The sequence below is a fragment of the Miscanthus floridulus genome, chromosome 6, assembly GCF_019320115.1.
Source record: "Miscanthus floridulus cultivar M001 chromosome 6, ASM1932011v1, whole genome shotgun sequence".
NCBI lineage: Eukaryota > Viridiplantae > Streptophyta > Magnoliopsida > Poales > Poaceae > Miscanthus > Miscanthus floridulus.
In genome coordinates this window covers 21,532,431-21,553,089 of record NC_089585.1, presented here as the reverse complement: position 1 = coordinate 21,553,089, position 20,659 = coordinate 21,532,431, and the positions used below count along the sequence as shown (strand labels likewise).

General features: G+C 47.1%; 1 protein-coding gene across 2 annotated transcripts; it reads left to right on the top strand.

Moving 5' to 3' along the window:
* The first annotated feature begins 6,694 nt into the window (after positions 1–6,694).
* LOC136461827 (LEAF RUST 10 DISEASE-RESISTANCE LOCUS RECEPTOR-LIKE PROTEIN KINASE-like 2.4) lies at positions 6,695–10,548 on the top strand. Of its 2 annotated transcripts, none has more exons than XM_066461149.1 (4): positions 6,695–7,529; positions 8,836–8,871; positions 9,074–10,265; positions 10,353–10,548. In XM_066461149.1, exons 1-4 carry the CDS (start codon positions 6,773–6,775, stop codon positions 10,384–10,386), a joined length of 2,019 nt encoding a protein of 672 aa, XP_066317246.1. In that variant the 5' UTR covers positions 6,695–6,772; the 3' UTR covers positions 10,387–10,548. The 2 variants fall into 2 exon arrangements, with proteins under 2 accessions (XP_066317246.1, XP_066317245.1); XM_066461148.1 differs by having other exon boundaries at positions 10,350–10,548.
* Positions 10,549–20,659: the final 10,111 nt, after the last annotated feature.

Sequence of the window (20,659 nt, the reverse complement as noted above, 5' to 3'; positions counted from 1 at the left end):
AAGGGCATGAGCCCCGTGTCGCCTGACCCCAAGGGCACGGGCTCTATCTCGCCTAGCCCCTTAGGCATGGGCCTCGTATCGCCCGACCCCAAGGGTACGGGAGCTATCTCGCCCGACTCTAAGGGCATGGGCTCCATCTCGTCTGGCCCCTTAGGCACAGGCCTCGTGTCACCTAACCCCAAGGGTATGGGAGCTATCTTGCCTGACCCTAAGGGCATAGGCTCTGTCTTGCCCGCGGGGACCTGTACCACCTCCAACCACTACGGGTCAAAAGGTACGACCCCGGAGTCAAACTTCTGACACCGAGAGGGAAGCAGGCACATCTCGACATGACCTATGGCCATGTCAGGCCACGCCCGAGGGTTCACATCACCAACAGTGATGGGTGCGTGGTCACTGCACTGCCTACTCCCCGTACGGCCGCTAACTGGCACGTCGGTTCACCATGTCATCCGTCGGGACGGGATGGGACACCACAACTAGCTGATGACGCTGGCGCATGGTACCAGTGGTGAACAAGAGCCCAATGTGGAGCCATCCCCGTCACCATCTATAGTGTCGGCAGGACCCACCTAAAGGAGAAGAAGGACCCAGTGGCCCTGGAGGTATTCTTCTCCCTCGCTTTTCTCCTTCCTTCTCTCTATAACCTGTGTCTTCCCCTTCACCTATAAAAGGGGAAGCAGGATGCCCCAAGAGAGGGCGAGGGGAAACGAACACATAGATGAACGAGCTCAGCAAGCCTCGACTCGATTTGATCTTTTTGCCAGAGACTTGGGATCTTCTCCCTCTCTCGCCCATTTGTAACGCCTACTATAAACTAGTGCCGGTAACACGAGCATCAACACACTGGATGTAGGGACATTCCGCCCGAACTAGTATAAATCCTTGTGTCCTCCGGGCATACCATCCGGGCCAGACACGTAGATACAAATTTACTAGTCGGTGGTTCAAAACACCAACACTGAGTGTGCAACCTTAGTTCATTAAAATGAATCAAACTTTTTTATCAGTATAAATATAGAATTCTCCCTATAGAAAATAGTGCCTCCACTGTTCCACAGCAATCAGAATAGCCAAGTACTCTTTTTCATAGGTAGACAACCCTTGATTGCGTGGGCCTAAAGCTTTACTAATGTAAGCTAGAGGGTGACCATTTTGGAGCAAGACAGCACCAACACCAACTGCACAAGCATCGGTTTTAATATGGAAAGGTTGGGAGAAATCAGGCAATGCGAGGCAGGGAGCTATGGTCAAGGCATGCTTGAGGCTTTGGAATGCCTGATCATGAGCATCAGTCCACTAGAAAGGCACATCCTTGCGAAGAAGATCATACAGAGGTCGAGCAATGATTCCAAAATGCCTAACAAATTTCCTATAGTAATCAGAAATGCCAAGAAAACCTCTCACATCTCGGACAGTCTTGGGAAGAGGCCAATCAATAATAGCCTAAATCTTAGAACTATCAGTAGAGACACCTTGACCACTGATGACATGTCCTAAATAAGCAATGGATGTTTGTGCAAACTTACACTTGGAAAATTTGATCTTCCAGTTATCATCAGACATCCACTGCATAACTAAAGCTAGATGCTTGATGTGTTCTTCATAAGTTCGACTATAGATCAATATATCATCAAAGAATACCATACCAAACTTCCTGAGGCCTGGGGATAAAGTAACATTCATTGCACCTTGAAAAGTCCTAGGTGCTCTAGTAAGGCCAAAAGCCATGACCCTGAACTCATAATGGCCCAAATGAGTTTGGAAAGTTGTCTTGTGTTCTTCCCCAGGTTGGAGCAGGATTTGGTGGAAACCAACCCTCAGATCCAAATTAGAAAACCATTGAGCATGGGCTAACTCATCCATCAACTGATCAAAGATAGGGACTAGAAACTTGGACTTAAGAGTAATGGCATTGAGATGTCTAAAGTCAACATAGAATTTGTAAGAGCCATCCTTCTTAGGAACCAGTAGGACTAGAGAAGAAAACAAACTGGCACTCGATAGTATAATTCCTTGTTTCAACATATCCTGCACCTGAGTTTCCAACTCATCCTTGAGCTTAGGAGGATACCTGTATGGTCGAAGTGCTACAGGTTTAGAACCAGGAACCAGTGGAATGGTATGGTTACAAGCTCTAGATGGAGGCAACTAAGTGGGTGACTCAAACAAGTGGCCATAAGTGTGCAACAATGGCTGTATTTCAGGAGGCAACTCAGACAACTGTGGCTCAGGAATATCAACAGTGGAACAACAAAACTGAAGGAGCACTGAATCAACAGACTCAGAAGGCACGCCATGCAACAACACAATTTGATCCCCATAGGAAAACTGAAGCCACTGCTGTTGCCAGTGAATATGCAGTGGACTGTGATGCTCCAACCAATCCATACCCAAGATGACATCATAACCTTTGAGAGGCAACACTCTAAAGCTAGAAGAGAAAGACACACCTTGGACAGTCCATGAAAGATTATGCAGTATACTAGTACTAGTCAATAGTCCACCTCCAGCGACCTGAACTGATGAAGGTATAGAAACCAGAGTCTGAGAGCTCAACTGCTTAGCTAACTGCCTGAATCCACTAAAATATGCACAGGCACCAGAGACTGCAGCCTTGGACAATGCCAAAACAGCTATTTGGGAGCATCAGAATCAGGAGGGGTAGGCACAGGTACCTCAGAATCGTCTAATGACAGGGACTCCCAGAGGTCATGAATGGCATGCAACACCTCCTAAGCACACTTATGATCCTTGGACCATTTAGCTGCGCATTTGTAGCAGAGCCCTAGAGCATGTCTGTAGGCTTTTAGAGCTACCAATGCAGAAGTGTTACCAGGTGTTGGCTCTGGAGCAGTAGGGCCAATCATCGGCTTGTCCTGCTTAGGCGATGGAGGTGGCAACGGGTGTGCATTCTTGAACGCTGGCTTCGGAGCAGAGATTTGCATTGGCCGCCACAGAAGGAACAGCACCACCAGCTTCTTCCTTTAACAAAGCAAGTACACAAAGCATCGAGTGTTTTCGAACGCTAAACAATGACTATTGCTTTAAGGGTAAAGTATACGTACTTTAGGACCTCCAACTATGGTAGAAGTATGGATTTCAACCTCCAACTTCAAAACCGGATAACATTGGCCCTCCAACTCTCGAAAAAGTTCACTTTAGGACCCTGGCCGGTTTTCCAGGCGGTTTTGCATGGCACTGTAGCAGTGCTGACGTCAGCGATGACGTCAGCACTCCTTTTTAATTTGCAAAATTGATATCTTTTTATTCGGAGCTCCAAATATAGCAAATAATATATCAATTTTGATCGTCTCGACGAGCTCTTTGCAATGGTGTACTCCGTTTTGTTGTTTGAGATAATTTTATTTCATGAAAAAATAAATATTTCTACAAAACAAGTTAGAATAACAGAACTCGTTGAATTTGTTAGATAAATAATATTTTTATTATTATGTAACACGAAAGAGGTTCATTTGACCATAGAATATATAAGTTGACCATTTTTGAAATGCAATAATTCAAAACTTGTTTTGTAGAAGTATTTCTGCTTCGTGTCGGCCCGGTCCGCAAATATTTCTGCAATAATTCAAAATATTTCTGCAATAATTCAACAAGGGCGCCGTGTCCGTCCGGTTCTGGCTGCACGACACGAGCTTCTGCTTCGTGTGCTGCCACCTCGCGCCGGGCGGGCGCGAGGGCGACGAGGCGCACCGCAACGCCGACGCCACGGAGATCCTCGCCCGGACGACCTTCCCGCGGGGGCACGCGCTCAACTTACCGATGCCGCACAAGATTCTAGACCACGAGTAAGCCACTCACTATTGCTGCTACCTGCTCCCTCAATTCAATCTAGCTATCCACTGCCACTTCATGCGGTCATACTCATGCCATGCCAGCCAGGAAGCAGATACGTACAGGTCGGCCGAATGGTCGTCCAGTTCCTGTGTGCTGCAATAGTAGCCGTAGGAAAGGAAAAAGGACAGGTGTACACGAATCGTATACTGTATCGGATTTGGGTACAAGATAAATATAATACTACTACTACCACTAGCTACTTAATTTCACCACAAAAACAGAAAAAAACTACACTAGGAGCAGTAAACATATCGTTTGATCGTGTCATATGTTGATAGTTAGTTAACCGCAGCTAGGGAAGGTTAATTCAAAAATATCTAAGCGATCGTGGCAGGTCTGATTGACCGTCCAACTCCCTGTTTTATATACTGACTACGTTGGTGTTGTACATATACAAATATACAAAGTATATAAAATACTTGCATACGTCAGCTTAATTGCATAACTTGTTTTGTAGAAATATTTATTTTTTTATGAAATAAAATTATCTCAAACAACAAAACGGAGTACACCATTGCAAAGAGCTCGTCGAGACGATCAAAATTGATATATTATTTGCTATATTTGGAGCTCCGAATAAAAAGATATCAATTTTGCAAATTAAAAAGGAGTGCTGACGTCATCGCTGACGTCAGCACTGCTACAGTGCCATGCAAAACCGCCTGGGAAACCGGCCAGGGTCCTAAAGTGAACTTTTTCGAGAGTTGGAGGGCCAATGTTATCCGGTTTTAAAGTTGGAGGTTGAAATTCATACTTCTACCATAGTTGGAGGTCCTAAAGTATACTTTACCCTTGCTTTAATGTCTAGACGGAGACCATTAATGAAACGAGTAACATAATACACAGGATCAACGGTGGTGGAATAAGAACGGAGGCCATCCATAAGACCGGTGAATTTGGACACATAATCAGAAACGGTAGATGTTTGGCGTAGGTGAAAAAGCTGTCGGATCAGCAGCTTGTGTTGATCACGATCAAAGCGAGAGTGGAGCTTAGCACAAAACGTATCCTAGGAAGCAGTGGCTAAGGTAGACTCAACAGATTATCACCAGCAGGCAGCATCTCCCTCAAAGTGCATATGAGCCACACGAACCCACATGTGAGGCTCGGTTTGGTACATTTTAAAGTAATTGATGCAGCAAGCACGCCACAAACGTGGGTTCTCACCATCAAACTTTAGGAATGGGAGCTTGGGGATGCGACCGGGGTTAAGATTATGGGGAACTGGTTGTGGATGGAAAGGATACAGTGGTGGTGGCTGGATTTGGGAAGGAAGATGAGTCATAGGAGACGTCACTTGTGGTGTAGGAAGGTGTGGCTGTGGATTGGGATACATCAATGGCGGCATGGAGAGGGGTGGCGGTGGATTGGTATATGTCAACGACGGCATGGAAAGGGATGGCGGTGTATTGGGATACGTCGACGGCGGCATGGAATGGGATGGCGGTGGATTGGGATACGTCAACGGCGACGTGAAAAGGGGTGGTGGTGGAGTGGGTAAGGTAAAGGAGGGTTGCGAATTGGGCAGTGGTGGGAATGGATGAAGAAGCGGTGGCGGGGGTGAACGGGGCGGCGGATACAGACGAGGAGCACCAAACGGGTGAGGGGGAAGGTTCGTACCATTGGCCGAGACGAGAGGATGAGTCTGTGATGATCCAAACACTGCATCCCATGGAGAGGTTGCGACGCCATGCCCCATGGGTTGTTCGGTGGTGACCAGCGACGAGGAACTCGCGTTCGTCGAAATCGGGGACGTGGCCACGATCCCGAGGCTGTGCAACATTGTGTTGAACGTCGCGCCATCCAAGCTCTTGACAACGTTCTTCACCTAGAGCTTCAGGTCGTCAACGACGCCTTCCAACTCTAGTCACCATACGCCGATGTCGGCCGCCACCGCCTCCAGCTTAGTCACCCTCGCGTCGCGGTCGCCGGTGGAGTCCACAACATGAACCGACTCGAGCATGGCGAGGCGCTTGGTGATGTCCGAGGCCTGGGTGGAGTACGCCAACTCCAGCGCATCGAGGCGGTCGAAGACGACCGGATCCACGGTCGACGAACGGGACGACTCCAGATCGGCGAGGCGGCGATCAACGACGCTGTCGCGGGCAGAGAGGTCACGGTCGAGGCCGGTGAAGCGCTGATCTAGCCGAGCGTCATGGTTGTCAAGCGGCTTGCTGAACTCATCGAGCTTGTCGAGGATGATTTTCAGGTTGGGATCCATCACGCCGAGAGATTATTGCCGGCGAGTGAAGTGGTCGTGGGCGGCGGCAGCAGTGGGATCCAGGGCGAAGAGGAAGAATAAAGGAGGAGCAGAGTAGGGTAGATCGAAGAAGACGCTGTGATACCAGATTATTAGCACGAGGAAAAATTGGAATTGGATTGGAGAAGAAGAAAGCAATAGAAGCAGATAGGATAGGCAGCACGAAGGAGTTCTATTGCAATTCAGAAAATTAGTTCAGAGTTTACAATTTTCATATCCAATTCCTCTCCCTCTATGATACTTATACTATCTCTTAAGCAAGCCACGTTGTGCCGGTGAATCGCTCATTGGGCTTCCTTGCGTGCTTGGGCCGGGCTTTCGCCAGGATGCAGCTGTTGGGAATGTGCCGGAGTAGGAACAGTGCTGACAGGACCAAATCGCACTCAGGGCATGCGCTTCTAGGCATCCAGCCAATAAAACCGACGGAAAGCCAAATCAAGTTCACACGTACACGGCACCCAAAAAAAAAAAAGTTCACACGTACACGGTGCACCCAGAAGGTCGAAGAAAGAGACCATATGCAATCAAATATGAAATTTATTTTGAACTCCAAGCTCAACCAAGTCAAACGGCCCCTCCTGTTCTTGTCCAGAGTACACAGACGCCTTCCTCCTCGCCCCGGCCACCACCAACCATCATTGCCCGATCGCCGCCATGGCCGCGCAAGCCCGGCTGCTGCTCCTCTCCACCCTAACATTCCTAGAAGCCCACGCGGCGACAGCAGCATCTGCCGCGACAAGCTGCGCGCCGAGGACATGCGGCAACCTGACCATCGCCTACCCGTTCTGGCTCCCGGACCAGCAGCCTTCCTCTTCCTCCTCGGCGCCACCGTGCGGGCCGAGCGCCTTCCAGGTGGACTGCCGCGGCGGCCGCGCGTCGCTGGCGCGCTCGTTCCGCGGCGCCTACAAGATCCTCCGCGTGTCCTACGCCGACCGCACCGTCGTGGTGGCCAACGACAACGTCCAGACCGACGCCCGCGGCTGCCCTGTGCCGCGCATCGACGTCTCCGCCAGCCTCAGCTTGGCGCCCTTCACGGCCAGCAGCGCCAACGCGCAGCTCGTCTTCCTCTTCAACTGCACCGGCAGCCCGCCGCCGGCCGGGTTCGTCAACGTGACGTGCCCGGGGGCGCAGGCCGTGGTGCGGCTCGACCCGAGGTACAACACCACCGACGCAAGAGCGGTCGCCGGGGGCTGCGACTACTCGGTCGTGCCGGTGATGGTAGGGTCCTCCGGCGGCGCGAGCGCCGGGGAGTATCCGCGGCTGCTGAGCGGCGGGTACCTGCTGGAATGGCGGGCGTCGCCTGGGGACTGCACGGCGTGCAATGCCAGCGGCGGCCAGTGCGGGTACGACTCCGACGCGGATGCGTTCGCCTGCATTTGCGACGACGGGTCTTCACGTCCGGCAAGATGCGGTATGCGTATAGTCTGTACTTCCTATTCCTGAGCTTCTTTTTAATTTCATTTCTTATTATTGCAGTTTGCTCGTTTCCGAAACTGAAATAGTAGCATTCTGAATTTTTTGGTATTTGCTACATACGTGAAATTTTTGCATGTATGCTGCATTCTGAATTTTTTTGGTATTTGCTTTCATGCTCGCAAACTAACTTTAGCTTGTGACTTGGAAACTGGAAAGAAATAAAGTCTCAGCCCCTGTTGGCGTTTAAGTAAATGATGAACTGTTAGCTTTTCAGGACGATGTAATTCACATGACTAGCAATAGTTCTCATCAGAAATGACTATCAATGTACTGACATGACATATTTGACGCAGCTGTTTGACTTGTTTAGTACTCAATCCGTTCTAAATAATAAGACGTTTATAAGCCAAAACGTCTTATAATTTGGAACGGATGGAGCAGTGGCCATGGGTCCATGCTACCCATGTGTGGTCTTATCGCCGTCGATCAATTTATCCAACCAAACAGAGAATGGATCCCCAATAGGTCTATTCGGGTCACAAAATTTTAATCCGAAATAGCATCCTGACAGAACAACGAACAGGTCCTCTCCTCTCGCCCGTCGCCATCACCATTCACCAAACCACATATTGACTTGTGGAGGCTTACCTTCTTATCCTTGACTTTACAATCAAATCACAAAGGATCAGAACAAGATTGAACTAACTACGTGTCTCTGAAACTGTCCTTATATTGATCTGATTACGGCCATTTTCAGCATGCGTTCATCGTGTGAATTGGTGGAATTCACGGCAGTCATGTCTTTTCACCTAATTTAAATTTTGTTCGTCTACGCGTTCCTGCGATGCAATGCTTCTGGCTCTGGGTAGGTTAGAAGTTAGCTATCAATCAGTTTATACGTACGTCTCTGCCCACTTACAGTTTGAATACGAGTATACGACATGCGTGCATACGCATGCCAGCTTTTATACCGATTAATTTGTCGTCTGGTGTTTGCCTTCGTGTTAGTGTGTTACTGGCTTGGAGAATTGTAGTGTTAGTTGGAGATTAGGAGTTGAAATGCAGATTAGTCGTACCAGCTCCGTGTTTTGGTTACGAAATCAATGACGCAAGTGACAATAGTCATCTATATAATTTTGTCATACATGCTTCCTGAGCACGACAACTGTGTCACTGTCAGTTTAATTAGTCTCTTATCAGATCTATTGGCTTGGAATTGTCAGAGAAAAACTTCCATCAGTTTCTTAATTGATGACATTGTTTATTTACTGAAATCAAAATCAAATGACTCTTCCTTGCAGATGCAAAGAAGTCCAACAGGAAGGTGATTCTGATAGGTACGTATATATCTTCCAGCAAACTACACATAAAGTACATGCATGCATATGCTTTGCATGTGTTCAAATACACGTCATGATGAGTTCAAGATAAATGGATACTACAAATCATGATTACTGTATATTCCTAAAAAATATATTGTACTGTTACAAGCTGCCTTGCAATTGCAACCCACTGATACAATCTGGTATCCAATTTCAGTGTCTCTGTCGATCACATTCGGCCTGTTGCTGGCACTCCTCGTCCTAATCCTCAAGTTCCATCGACAAATACGCAGTTTCAGCATATTCAGCATCATGGACAGAAGCAGCAGCAGAGACACTGCAAACGTGGAAAAACTGCTGCAGAAGTACGGATCACTCGCCCCCAAGCGCTACAGGTACTCCGAGCTGAAGAGAATAACCAAATCTTTCCAGCACAAGCTCGGGCAAGGCGGCTACGGAGCGGTGTACAGAGGCATCCTGACCGCCGGCGCCGGCGGCAACCGCGCCCGCGCGCGAGAGGTCGCCGTCAAGTTCCTGCACCACTCGAGACCCAACGGCGAGGAGTTCCTGAACGAGGTGATCAGCATCGGCCGGACGTCCCACGTGAACATCGTCACCCTCCTGGGGTTCTGCCTGGAGGGCTCCAGGCGAGCGCTGGTGTACGAGTACATGCCCAACGGCTCGCTGGACAGGTACATCTACGCCGAGGACCCGGCGGGCACGGCGGCCGCGGCGCTGGGGTGGGAGGCGCTGCAGGAGATCGCCGCCGGCATCGCGCGGGGGCTCGAGTACCTGCACGAGGGGTGCAGCACGCGGATCATCCACTTCGACATCAAGCCCCAGAACGTGCTCCTGGACGCCGACCTCCGCCCCAAGATCGCCGACTTCGGGATGGCGAAGCTGTGCAACCCCAAGGAGAGCATCCTGTCGATGGCGGACGCGCGGGGCACTGTCGGGTTCATCGCGCCGGAGGTCTTCTCCCGCGGGTTCGGGGTCATCTCGACCAAGTCCGACGTGTACAGCTACGGGATGCTGCTGCTGGAGATGGTCGGCGGGAGGAGCAATGCCAAGGCCTACGCTGAGAATAAGTCCAGCGGCGACCTCTTCTTCCCGCTCTGGGTGTACGACCACATGCTTGAGGACGGCGACGGCGTGCTGCAGGGCAGTGGCGCGGGAGGCGCCGGAGAAGCAGGCGAGGAGATCGCGAGGAAGATGGCGCTGATCGGGCTCTGGTGCATCCAGACCGTGCCCGCGAGCAGGCCGTCGATGAGCAGGGTGCTGGAGATGCTGGAGAGGAGCATCCACGAGCTCGTCATGCCGCCCCGCCCGTACCACACTTCTCCGTCCAACTCCCCGTCGCCGTCGCACCCGTCGAGCTATCCGTCCTCCACCTCGGATTTCACCCAACGGTGAGCGTTTGTCTGCGGATCGTGCAATCAATGTCGATTGTCTGTTGTTCGTGATCACTGACAGAATTAAATTTGCTTCGTCAGCAGCTCTAGATTGCGTACACCGGAGAGCACAGCTTAGCGAAAGGATTGGAGTCTTGGAGAAGAAAGGAAGAAGCAAGATAGGTTGGCAACACGTTGGTTTGTGCAGTTTGGGTAGAGGAGCAAATACGGAGCATGAACATGATGTAGTACAAATGTAGGGTGCAGGTTAACGATAGATTTACATAGGTTAGCATCAACAATATGCAAGCAACGAAAGTCAATATGGTCGGACGGCCTGGTATGGTTAATTTGAGCAAAAAGATGCACAGGCTCAATTAATAGTAACTGTAAACTTTCAGGATCAATGTGCCCCAGCCCAAACAGCCCAAAACCTGCAAACTGGCCCAAACAGTGCCGAGATATCCAACTCAAACGACAGAATAAGGACCCATTTGGTAGAGCTCCGACTCCAGTTAAAACAACTTCAGTTGTGGCTTTACCTACGGAGCAGATTGACTAGGGAAGCGGAAGCTATTTTCAGCACCGTTTGGCAAAACAACTTCTCCTGGTATTCAAAAGGACAAAGGCCTGTTCGGCTGGTATTAAAGTCGGCTGATAAGGCGGCTGAAGCTGTTTTACTGTGAGAGAAAAATACTATAGAGAAAAATACTATAGATTCTAGCTGATAAGCCGGCTGATAAATTCAAACGAACATGCCCTGCTCGTTTGAACCGCACGCGAGCCACCTGCATCGAGCCATCCACATCTCATTCCTCGCCCGTCTGCTCCTCCATCGTCCGTCTGCTCCGCGTCTTAGCTCCACCGCGCCCACGCGAGCTTGCCCACGCGCGGCCCGGCGAACCGGCGACCCAGCACGTGTGCGCCGCCTGCGCTCTTCCCTGCGAGGGCGCGCCGCCTGTGCTCGTCGCCGCGCGGCTGCGCCACCTGCGCCCCTCGCCGCGCTTCCGCGCCGTCGTCCCTTCCCGCGCCTGCCCCTACCGTGCCTGCGCACCTCCGCAAGGGCAATGACGGCCATAGCTGCACGTGGGGGGGCCACTAGTACCCGGCGAAGCCGGTGAGGCGGTGAGAGCTTCTCTTTCCTCGCTTGTCTCATCGTGATTTCAGGAGCTCCTCACGAGGAGCCCTTCTTGTTGAGGCGCTTGGTAGAGGGAGCCACAAAATAGCTCCGTGAGCCAGCAGAGAATCTCTAACAAACGGCCCCTAAGGCCCAAATGAGGATCTCGTGTCCTCTTATCGTCCGTGCTTTTCATTTTCTTTTATACGGGTACATATATAGACAGATCTTGTATAACATATACTCTTTTTTGCGAGAAGACGTTAGCATACACACATGCAGACATGCATATGGGCACCACCGTACATCACAGACGTTTTGTATAATGTATGAACGTCCAGTCCCTTACAAATTTATAGAAAAAAAAGGATTTTTTTATTCCAGCCTCTGCATAAGTTACGCACATAACCATATACCTTACTACAAGTCCACTCTCTCATAAGTAATGTACGTATGCTAGTTTTATAAGCACCCCGAATGCTAATAAACGCTTTTTTTATGAGCATGTCGTCTCAAACTAAAAAAAAATAGCCTAATTGATTCCTATAATAAATTAAAAAACCATATCAACTCAAGAATTTAACTCAAACCTAATACATTTAATTATGAACAGGGAACCTAACCAGCTCACTCGTCGTCCACACCTCTTCCCATTTGTCTACAGCAAATCCTATTTTCTGTCACATGCTTCAAGCATATCAAGAGAGTCCAAGATTTTTTTCGTTGCAATGATATGAAATTTTCCAATATAATAAATTAGCAACTTGACGATGGCATATACTTATTCTAGTCGCAAATAAAGCCACCCCATGTGCCTTTTTATTTTACAAAATTATAGTATACTAGGTAGCGTGTCCGTGCATTGCTACGGGATAACTAACCATTTATATTAAAAACACACGGATCGCACGATAAGATAACAATACTATAAAAATTAAATACCAACGTTAAAGTGACATTTAATCCAAAAGGCAAAGTTTATGAATTTAACACAGTCACGGAGTGCACGGCGTCGCAGGTTCATACACTCTACTTTATAGACCTTTCTGTGATGCGGCTAAGATGATGTTTTATATTGGCAGGAATAAATCTCTGATATCCATTTCTTTCATTGTAATCCATTTATCTGGATAATGTTTGAGGTGAGGGCACGGTTACAGTTTTTAGTAGCTTTGCGATATTGTCCGAAGCTATGAGATGATTGATGTCTTGCAATGATCCTTCCAGAGATTGGGTTGAATCCAACCTAGAGCCTCGGAACTCTGCATCTTTTCCTAGACAGGCTTCACTTCGGATGCGCCGGTAGCAATATCAACGATCTCCAATCGATGGACCAAGTCGTATGGATCCCCATACAATGGCTCAGACATGTAGATTTTGTTCTCCTTGTACTTGGATATACTTGTTCCACTGAAGCTTTCATTGAAATGTTTATACATGAATAGTGTCTGATCACCGATGTCTCTCACCCTAGACCACTCCAGTGTACGGTCGTGGAGGTTGCACTTGTAGATCGCGCTGCTGTAGGTGAAGCTCTGTGTCTCATGGAACGTGCTCACCATGGAACCCACAATGTGCAGCTTACCGTTTGATTCTAGGTAGCTATGGTCGTAGAGCCCCGCAAGTGGCGACAGCGATGGCAGCAGCGTCGTGGTTGGAGTAGTGCCGGCGGTGTTGCTGCTGCAGACGGAGATTTCTCTAGTGCAGTCGATCGCCAAGAACTTGTCTTGGCAGTGGACCATGGACCCCACGAAGAACTCTAGTTTGGTGTCGAGCAGCGTCCATGCGCTGTTGACTTCAACCCGGCAGAACGCGACCTCCATGGAGCACCCAAGCATGGCCATGGCCACGCACTCGCGGTCGGGGGAGTCAGGCGGCGTCGAGAGCACGATCTCACGGAAGAACATGTCCCTCATGTCTTCTAGCTTGATGGCTCTGCCTATGGCATCCACGTCCCCGTAGCCGTTGATGGGATGGAGGACCCACTGGTCGTGGATCCTAGACACGCGTTCCGATGAGGACGCCGCCACGACGTGTTCGCCTGCTGGCGGGAGCTCAACACGGGGGGCACGGTGAAAGCTCTAGTTTGGTTTTGGTTAATTGATGAAACCCTAAGTGCTAACCTAGTTTATCAAAGTGATTATGAGATAGGTAGCACTACTCCAAGTGATGAAGCAATGACGAAGATCATGACAATGGTGATAGCATGGTGATGATCAAATGCTTGAACTTGGAAAAGAAGAAAGAGAAAAACAAAAGGCTCAAGGCAAAGGTATAAAATGTAGGAGCCATTTTGTTTTAGTGATCAAGACACTTAGTGAGTGTGATCACATTTGGGATAGATAGCCGTACTATTAAGAGGAGTGAAACTCGTATCGGAATGCGGTTATCAAAGTGCCACTAGATGCTCTAACTCATTGCATATGCATTTAGGATCTAGTGGAGTGCTAACACCCTTGAAAATATTTGTGAAAATATGCTAACATATGTGCGCAAGGTGTTTGCAGGGTTGAGATGGATTCGGCGCTTTTGGAAAAAATGAAATGTCTATTTTCTATTGCGCCGGATGCAAAATTCTTGGTGGTTGGCACACTTGAGAAAGGGTGAAGAAGTTAGAGTTGAAATGGAGTTGGTCCAAATGATGCTGGCGTCGGTCTACTGACCGGACGCTGGGTCACTCAGCGACCGGACGCTGAAGGGCTGCGTCCGGTCGAGCGGTCAGACGGCACAGTCACTGGGATTGAGCACCGGACGCTGGTCTGCGTCCGGTCAAGATGGACCGGACGCGTCCGGTCGGAAAAACATGCCTCGGGGAGCTTACTGGAAACGACCGGACGCTGGGGCTTCAGCGTCCGGTCAGTTTTGACCGGAGCGTCCGGTCAGCTTTATAGCCGTTGAAATCTGACGAACAGCGTTTGAAGCTGGTGACGCGTGGCGTCCATCGGGCGACCGGACGCTGAGGGCCAGCGTCCGGTCAGTATGACCGGAGCGTCCGGTCAGAGCGCGTATTGCCCAGTGAAGGGGTATAACGGCTCTATTTGATGGGGGCTCTATTTATAGCCCCATGGCCGGCTCAAGGGATATCTCTTGCACATTTTCATTGACATAGCAACCTTGTGAGCTTAGCCAAAGTCCTCCCACTCATCTCCATCATTGATCCATCATCATTGTGAGATTGGGAGAGAATCCAAGTGCATTGCTTGAGTGATTGCATCTAGAGGCACTTGGTATTCGTGTTGCGCTGCGGATTTCGCTTGTTTCTCTTGGTGGTTGCCACCACCTAGACGGTTGGAGCAGCGGTGGAGGATCGGCACGAGTTGGTGATTGTTCGTGGCCATCTCCGGTGATTGTAAGGGGAGTTGTACCTTCCCCGGCGGAGTGCCGAAAGGTAACTCTAGTAAATTGCTCGTGTCATTGAGTTACCTCACTTGTGGGTCGGTTCTTGCGGTGTCCAATCGTGTGGACGAGGTTTGTGAAACACCTCTTAGCTGCCGAACCACCAAGTGTTGGTCGACACAACGGGGACGTAGCGTGTTGGCAAGCACGTGAACCTCGGGAGAAAATCGATTGTCTCTCTTCTTTGACATTCTCCCGGTGATTGGCTATATATTCATCTTGTGATTGGTTCATCCCCTACACGTCGGTATAATCACTCTACTCACTCATTTACATTCTTGCAAACTAGTTGATACAAGCTCTTTAGTGTAATTAGAATTGAGAGCTTGCTTTATTATTTACATTCATCTAGTTGAGCTCTTTAGAGTAGCAAGGTTGAGAGCTCTTAGTGAGTAATTACATAGCAAGTTTGTGTGCCTAAGTATTCATTGCAACTAGAATTGTTGGATAGGTGGCTTGCAACCCTTGTAGAGCTAGAGCAAGTTTGCATTACGCTATTTGTCACACTAATCAAATTGCTCTAGTTGATTTGTAGATTTTTAAATAGGCTATTCACCCCCCCCCTCTAGCCATATTAGGACCTTTCAAGTGGTATCAGAGCCGTGGTCACCGTTTGATTGAAGGTTTAACAACCTCGGTGTCAAATTATGGCTCAAGTTGTGTTCAACCATGTGGGGGGCAAACCACCATTCTTTGATGGCACAAGCTATGATTATTGGAAGAGAAAGATAAGTGTGTATCTTGGTTCAATCAATGATCAAGTATGGGATGTAACCGAGAATGATTATGCTATCATTAATCCCGACAATCCCACCAACCAAGATAAGTCTAACAAGCAATGCAATACAATGGCTCTCAACACCCTATACAATGCCCTTGATTCAAAGGTGTTTGAGCAAATCAAGGATTGTGAAAGAGCAAATGAAGTGTGGAGGAGATTGGAGGAAACCTATGAGGGCACACCGGAGGTGAAGAGTGCCAAGTTATATATTCTCAAGGACAAGTTGATAGGTTTCAAGATGAAAGATGATGAGAGCATACCGGAGATGTTCCATCGCTTGCAAGTCATTGTCAATGATTTGAAGGCTTTGGGAGAAAAGATCAAGAATGATGATGTCTCTCATCGGTTCTTGATGAGTCTACCTCCAAGGTTTGAAATGTTGAGAATGCTAATCATAAGAGGAGGATTAAAGGAGATCACCCCCAACCAAGTACTAGGTGAAGTCATGACACAAGAGACATACCGTGTGGAAAGGGAGGGGGATGACAAGGAGGACAAGAAGGAAGATGAGGACAAAAAGAAGAAGAGTGTAGCATTCAAGGCTAGCTCATCATCATACAAGAACAAGGGCAAATCAAAGAAAGAGTCAAGTGATGATGAGGATCTTAGTGATATTGATGATGAAGCTATGGCTCTCTTTGTGCGCAAGATGGGCAAGTTCATGAAGAAGAAAGGCTATGGTGCAAGAAAAAGAAGAGATCATACCAAGAGCAAAGAATATGTGAGAAGATGCTATAATTGCAAGAGTCCCGATCATGTGGTAGCCAATTGTCCTTACAATAGTGACAATGATGAAGATGAGAAGAACAAACACAAGAAAGACAAGAAAGAAAAGAAGGAGAAGAGGGAGAAGAGGATGACCTTTCAAAAGAAGAAGAAGGGTGGAGGCTATGTAGTCACTTGGGATAGTGATGGCTCTTCGGATAGTGATAGCTCTAGTGATGATGACAAGAAATCTATCAAGAGAGCTCTAGCAAGCATCGCCATCAACAACAAGCCCTCTATCTTCGATACTCCATCGACGTGCCTCATGGCAAAACCTACCAAGGTAAAATATGATGTGAGTGATGATGATGAATGTGAAAGTGATGCTTGTAGGAGTGATGATGATGATGATGAGTACTCCAAGGAGGAGCTCATGGACATGTGTGAGCAAGTGCATACTTGCTTTGAGATGAAGAGAAAGGAATGTAAGGAATTGAACAAGAAAGTCAAATTTCTTGAGCAATCCTTTGATGAGCTCAATGCCACTCATGAGGGGCTAATGGATGCCCATGAGAAGCTTGGCAAAGCTCACTCAAAGCTTGAAAAAGCTCATTCCTCTCTCATTGAGCAAGTCAAGAAGGTGGAAGCCAAGGAGGAGCAAGTGATAGTTACATGTGATGTGGGACTAACATGTGATCTTATTAATGAATCTACTTATAAGCCTATTGCTATTGCTCCCACTAACACTTCTTGTAGCACTACCACTTTCACTCCACCTATGAATGATACATCACTAGCGGTGGAAAATGAGACCCTCAAGAAGGAGGTGAATGAGCTCACTCGTGCCTTAGGCAATGCCTATGGTGGAGATGCCCGCTTGCTAAAGTGCTTGGGTAGCCAAAGGTTTTCTCTCAACAAAGAGGGATTAGGCTATACCCCCAAGAAAGGCAAGGCGGCCTTTGTCACTCCCAAAGCTAGCTTTGTGAAAGGCAATGGTCGGTTTTGCAATAGATGCAAGCAAGTTGGGCATATAGAGCAAAATTGCAAGACTAACAAGAACAAGCTACCTAATGTATCCTCAATCAAATTTGATTCTTGTTACATGCTTTATAAGGGTGCCAATGGTGTGAAGGCTAAGTTCATTGGTACACCAATTGTGGGCCCAAAGAAGAAGGCCATTTGGGTACCAAAGACCTTGGTGACTAACCTACAAGGACCCAAGCAAGTTTGGGTACCTAAAAAGAATTGATCTTCTTTTGTAGGTAAATTATAAAGCCGGAGGAAGGCATTGGGTGCTTGATAGTGGGTGCACACAACACATGACCGGTGATTCAAGAATGTTCAATTCAATCAATGAAAGCAAGAGCAATGGGATTGATAGTATCACATTTGGTGACAATGGCAAAGGCAAGGTCAAAGGGCTTGGTAAGATTGCAATATCCAATGACTTGAGCATTTCCAATGTACTACTAGTAGAGAGCTTGAACTTCAACTTATTGTCGGTAGCTCAATTGTGTGATCTTGGTTTCAAGTGCATATTTGGTGTGGATGATGTAGAGATCATAAGTGTAGATGGCTCTAACTTGATATTCAAAGGATTTAGATATGAGAATCTATACTTGGTTGATTTCAATGCTAGAGAAGCTCAATTGTCAACATGTTTGATCACTAAGTCTAGCATGGGTTGGTTATGGCATAGAAGGCTTGGTCATGTTGGAATGAAACAATTGAACAAATTGATTAAGCATGACTTAGTTAGAGGCTTGAAAGATGTCACATTTGAGAAGGATAAGCTATGTAGTGCATGTCAAGCCGGAAAGCAAGTTGGTAACACACATCCTAAGAAGAGTATGATGAGCACATCTAAGGCATTTGAGTTGATGCATATGGATTTGTTTGGACCAACCACATACACTAGCATTGGTGGAAATAAATATGGATTTGTGATTGTGGATGATTTCACTAGATACACATGGGTGTTCTTTCTTGTTGATAAGAGTGATGTGTTTGCAACATTCAAATCATTTGTCAAAGGCATTCACAATGAGTTTGAAACAACAATCAAGAAAGTTAGAAGTGACAATGGTAGTGAATTCAAGAATACAAGAATTGATGAGTTATGTGATGAATTTGGAATTAGACATCAATTCTCGGCCAAATATACTCCTCAATCAAATGGGCTAGTTGAAAGAAAGAATAGAACCTTGATTGATATGGCAAGATCAATGTTGAGTGAGTATAATGTGAGTCATTCATTTTGGGCCGAAGCAATCAACACGGCTTGCTACTATAGCAACCGACTCTATTGTCACCCCATGATGGAGAAGACTCCTTATGAGCTATTGAATGGAAGAAAGCCCAACATAGCATACTTTCGGGTTTTTGGTTGTAAATGCTATATATTGAAGAAAGGCACTAGATTGAGCAAGTTTGAAAAGAAATGTGATGAAGGTTTCTTGCTTGGTTACTCCACTACTAGCAAGGCTTATAGAGTTTGGAATTTGGCTAGTGGTACTCTTGAGGAGGTTCATGATGTGGAATTTGATGAAACAAATGGTTCCCAAGAGGAAGATGAGAATCTAGATGATGTAAGAGGCACTCAATTGGTCAATGCAATGAAGAACATGGACATTGGTGATATAAGGCCTAGAGAGGTGATTGATATTGAAGATGACAAGAATCAAGTGTACTCTAACTCAAATGTGCAAGCTAGTGGTTCTCATGATCAAATCCAAGCAAGTACTAGTAATGGCAATGTGCAAGATCAACAAATGGATAGTTCATCATCTCAACCAAGTGATCAATCAAATGCTAGCAATCAAGTGCAAGTGCTTCAACCAACCAATGTTGCAAGAGATCATCCATTGGATACTATCATTGGTGATATTTCAAGAGGTGTGCAAACAAGATCAAGATTGGCATCATTTTGTGAGCACTTCTCATTTGTGTCATCCATTGAGCCTAAGAAGATAGATGAAGCCTTGAATGATGTTGATTGGGTAAATGCTATGCATGAAGAGCTAAACAACTTCACAAGAAACCAAGTATGGGAGTTAGTTGAGAGGCCTAAGGATCATAATGTGATTGGAACTAAGTGGGTCTTTCGGAACAAGCAAGATCAAGATGGGATAGTAATAAGAAACAAAGCAAGATTAGTGGCTCAAGGTTACACTCAAGTTGAAGGTCTTGACTTTGGAGAAACATATGCCCCGGTTGCAAGATTGGAAGCAATTAGGATCTTGCTTGCTTATGCATGTGCCCACAACATCAAGTTGTACCAAATGGATGTGAAAAGTGCATTTCTCAATGGGTACATCAATGAGCTTGTGTATGTTGAGCAACCTCCCGGTTTTGAAGATGAGAAGAAACCCAACTATGTCTTCAAATTGAGAAAGGCTTTGTATGGATTGAAACAAGCACCTAGAGCATGGTATGAGAGATTGAGGGATTTCCTACTCTCTAAGGGATTCAAGATGGGTAAGGTTGACACCACTCTCTTCACCAAGACGCTTGGAAATGAGTTGTTTGTAATGCAAATCTATGTTGATGACATCATTTTTGGATCAACAAATCAAGAATTTTGTGAGGAGTTTGGCAAGATGATGGCAAGTGAGTTTGAGATGTCTATGATTGGAGAACTTAGTTACTTCCTTGGTCTTCAAATCAAGCAAATGAAGAATGGCACATTTGTGAGTCAAGGCAAGTATATCAAGGACATGCTCAAGAAGTTTGAAATGGATGAGAGCAAAGCTATTAGTACACCAATGGGGACAAGTGGAAGCTTAGATAGTGATGCTAGTGGCAACATGGTGGATCAAAAGATGTATCGGTCTATGATTGGAAGTCTACTCTATGTGACCGCATCAAGACCGGATGTGATGTTTAGTGTATGCATGTGTGCAAGATTTCAAGCCTCACCAAGAGAAAGTCATTTGAAGGCAACAAAGAGAATATTGAGGTACTTGAAGCATACACAACATGTTGGATTATGGTATCCCAAAGGAGCAAGATTTGAGTTGATTGGATATTCGGATTCCGATTATGCGGGATGCAAAGTTGAGAGAAAGAGCACATCGGGCACATGTCAACTATTGGGAAGATCACTCGTATCTTGGTCATCAAAGAAGCAAAATAGTGTAGCACTTTCAACCGCTGAAGCGGAGTACATTTCGGCCGGTAGTTGTTGTGCTCAATTACTTTGGATGAAGGCTACTTTGAGTGACTTTGGAATCAAGTTCAAGCAAGTGCCATTGCTATGTGACAATGAAAGTGCCGTCAAGCTCACCAACAACCCGATTCAACACTCAAGAACAAAGCATATTGATGTCCGCCATCATTTCATAAGAGATCACCAACAAAAGGGGGACATTTGCATAGAGAGTGTGGGCACCGAAGATCAACTTGCCGACATAT

What these genes read in the sequence shown, in the direction of transcription:
- LOC136461827 (XM_066461148.1), top strand. Translation starts at nt 6,773, where the DNA reads ATGGCCGCGCAAGCCCGGCTGCTGCTCCTCTCCACCCTAACATTCCTA. An exon ending in CAGGAAGGTGATTCTGATAG is followed by an intron (nt 8,872 to 9,073) that starts GTACGTATATAT and finishes ATCCAATTTCAG; the next exon opens with TGTCTCTGTCGATCACATTC. An exon ending in ACCTCGGATTTCACCCAACG is followed by an intron (nt 10,266 to 10,349) that starts GTGAGCGTTTGT and finishes TTGCTTCGTCAG; the next exon opens with CAGCTCTAGATTGCGTACAC.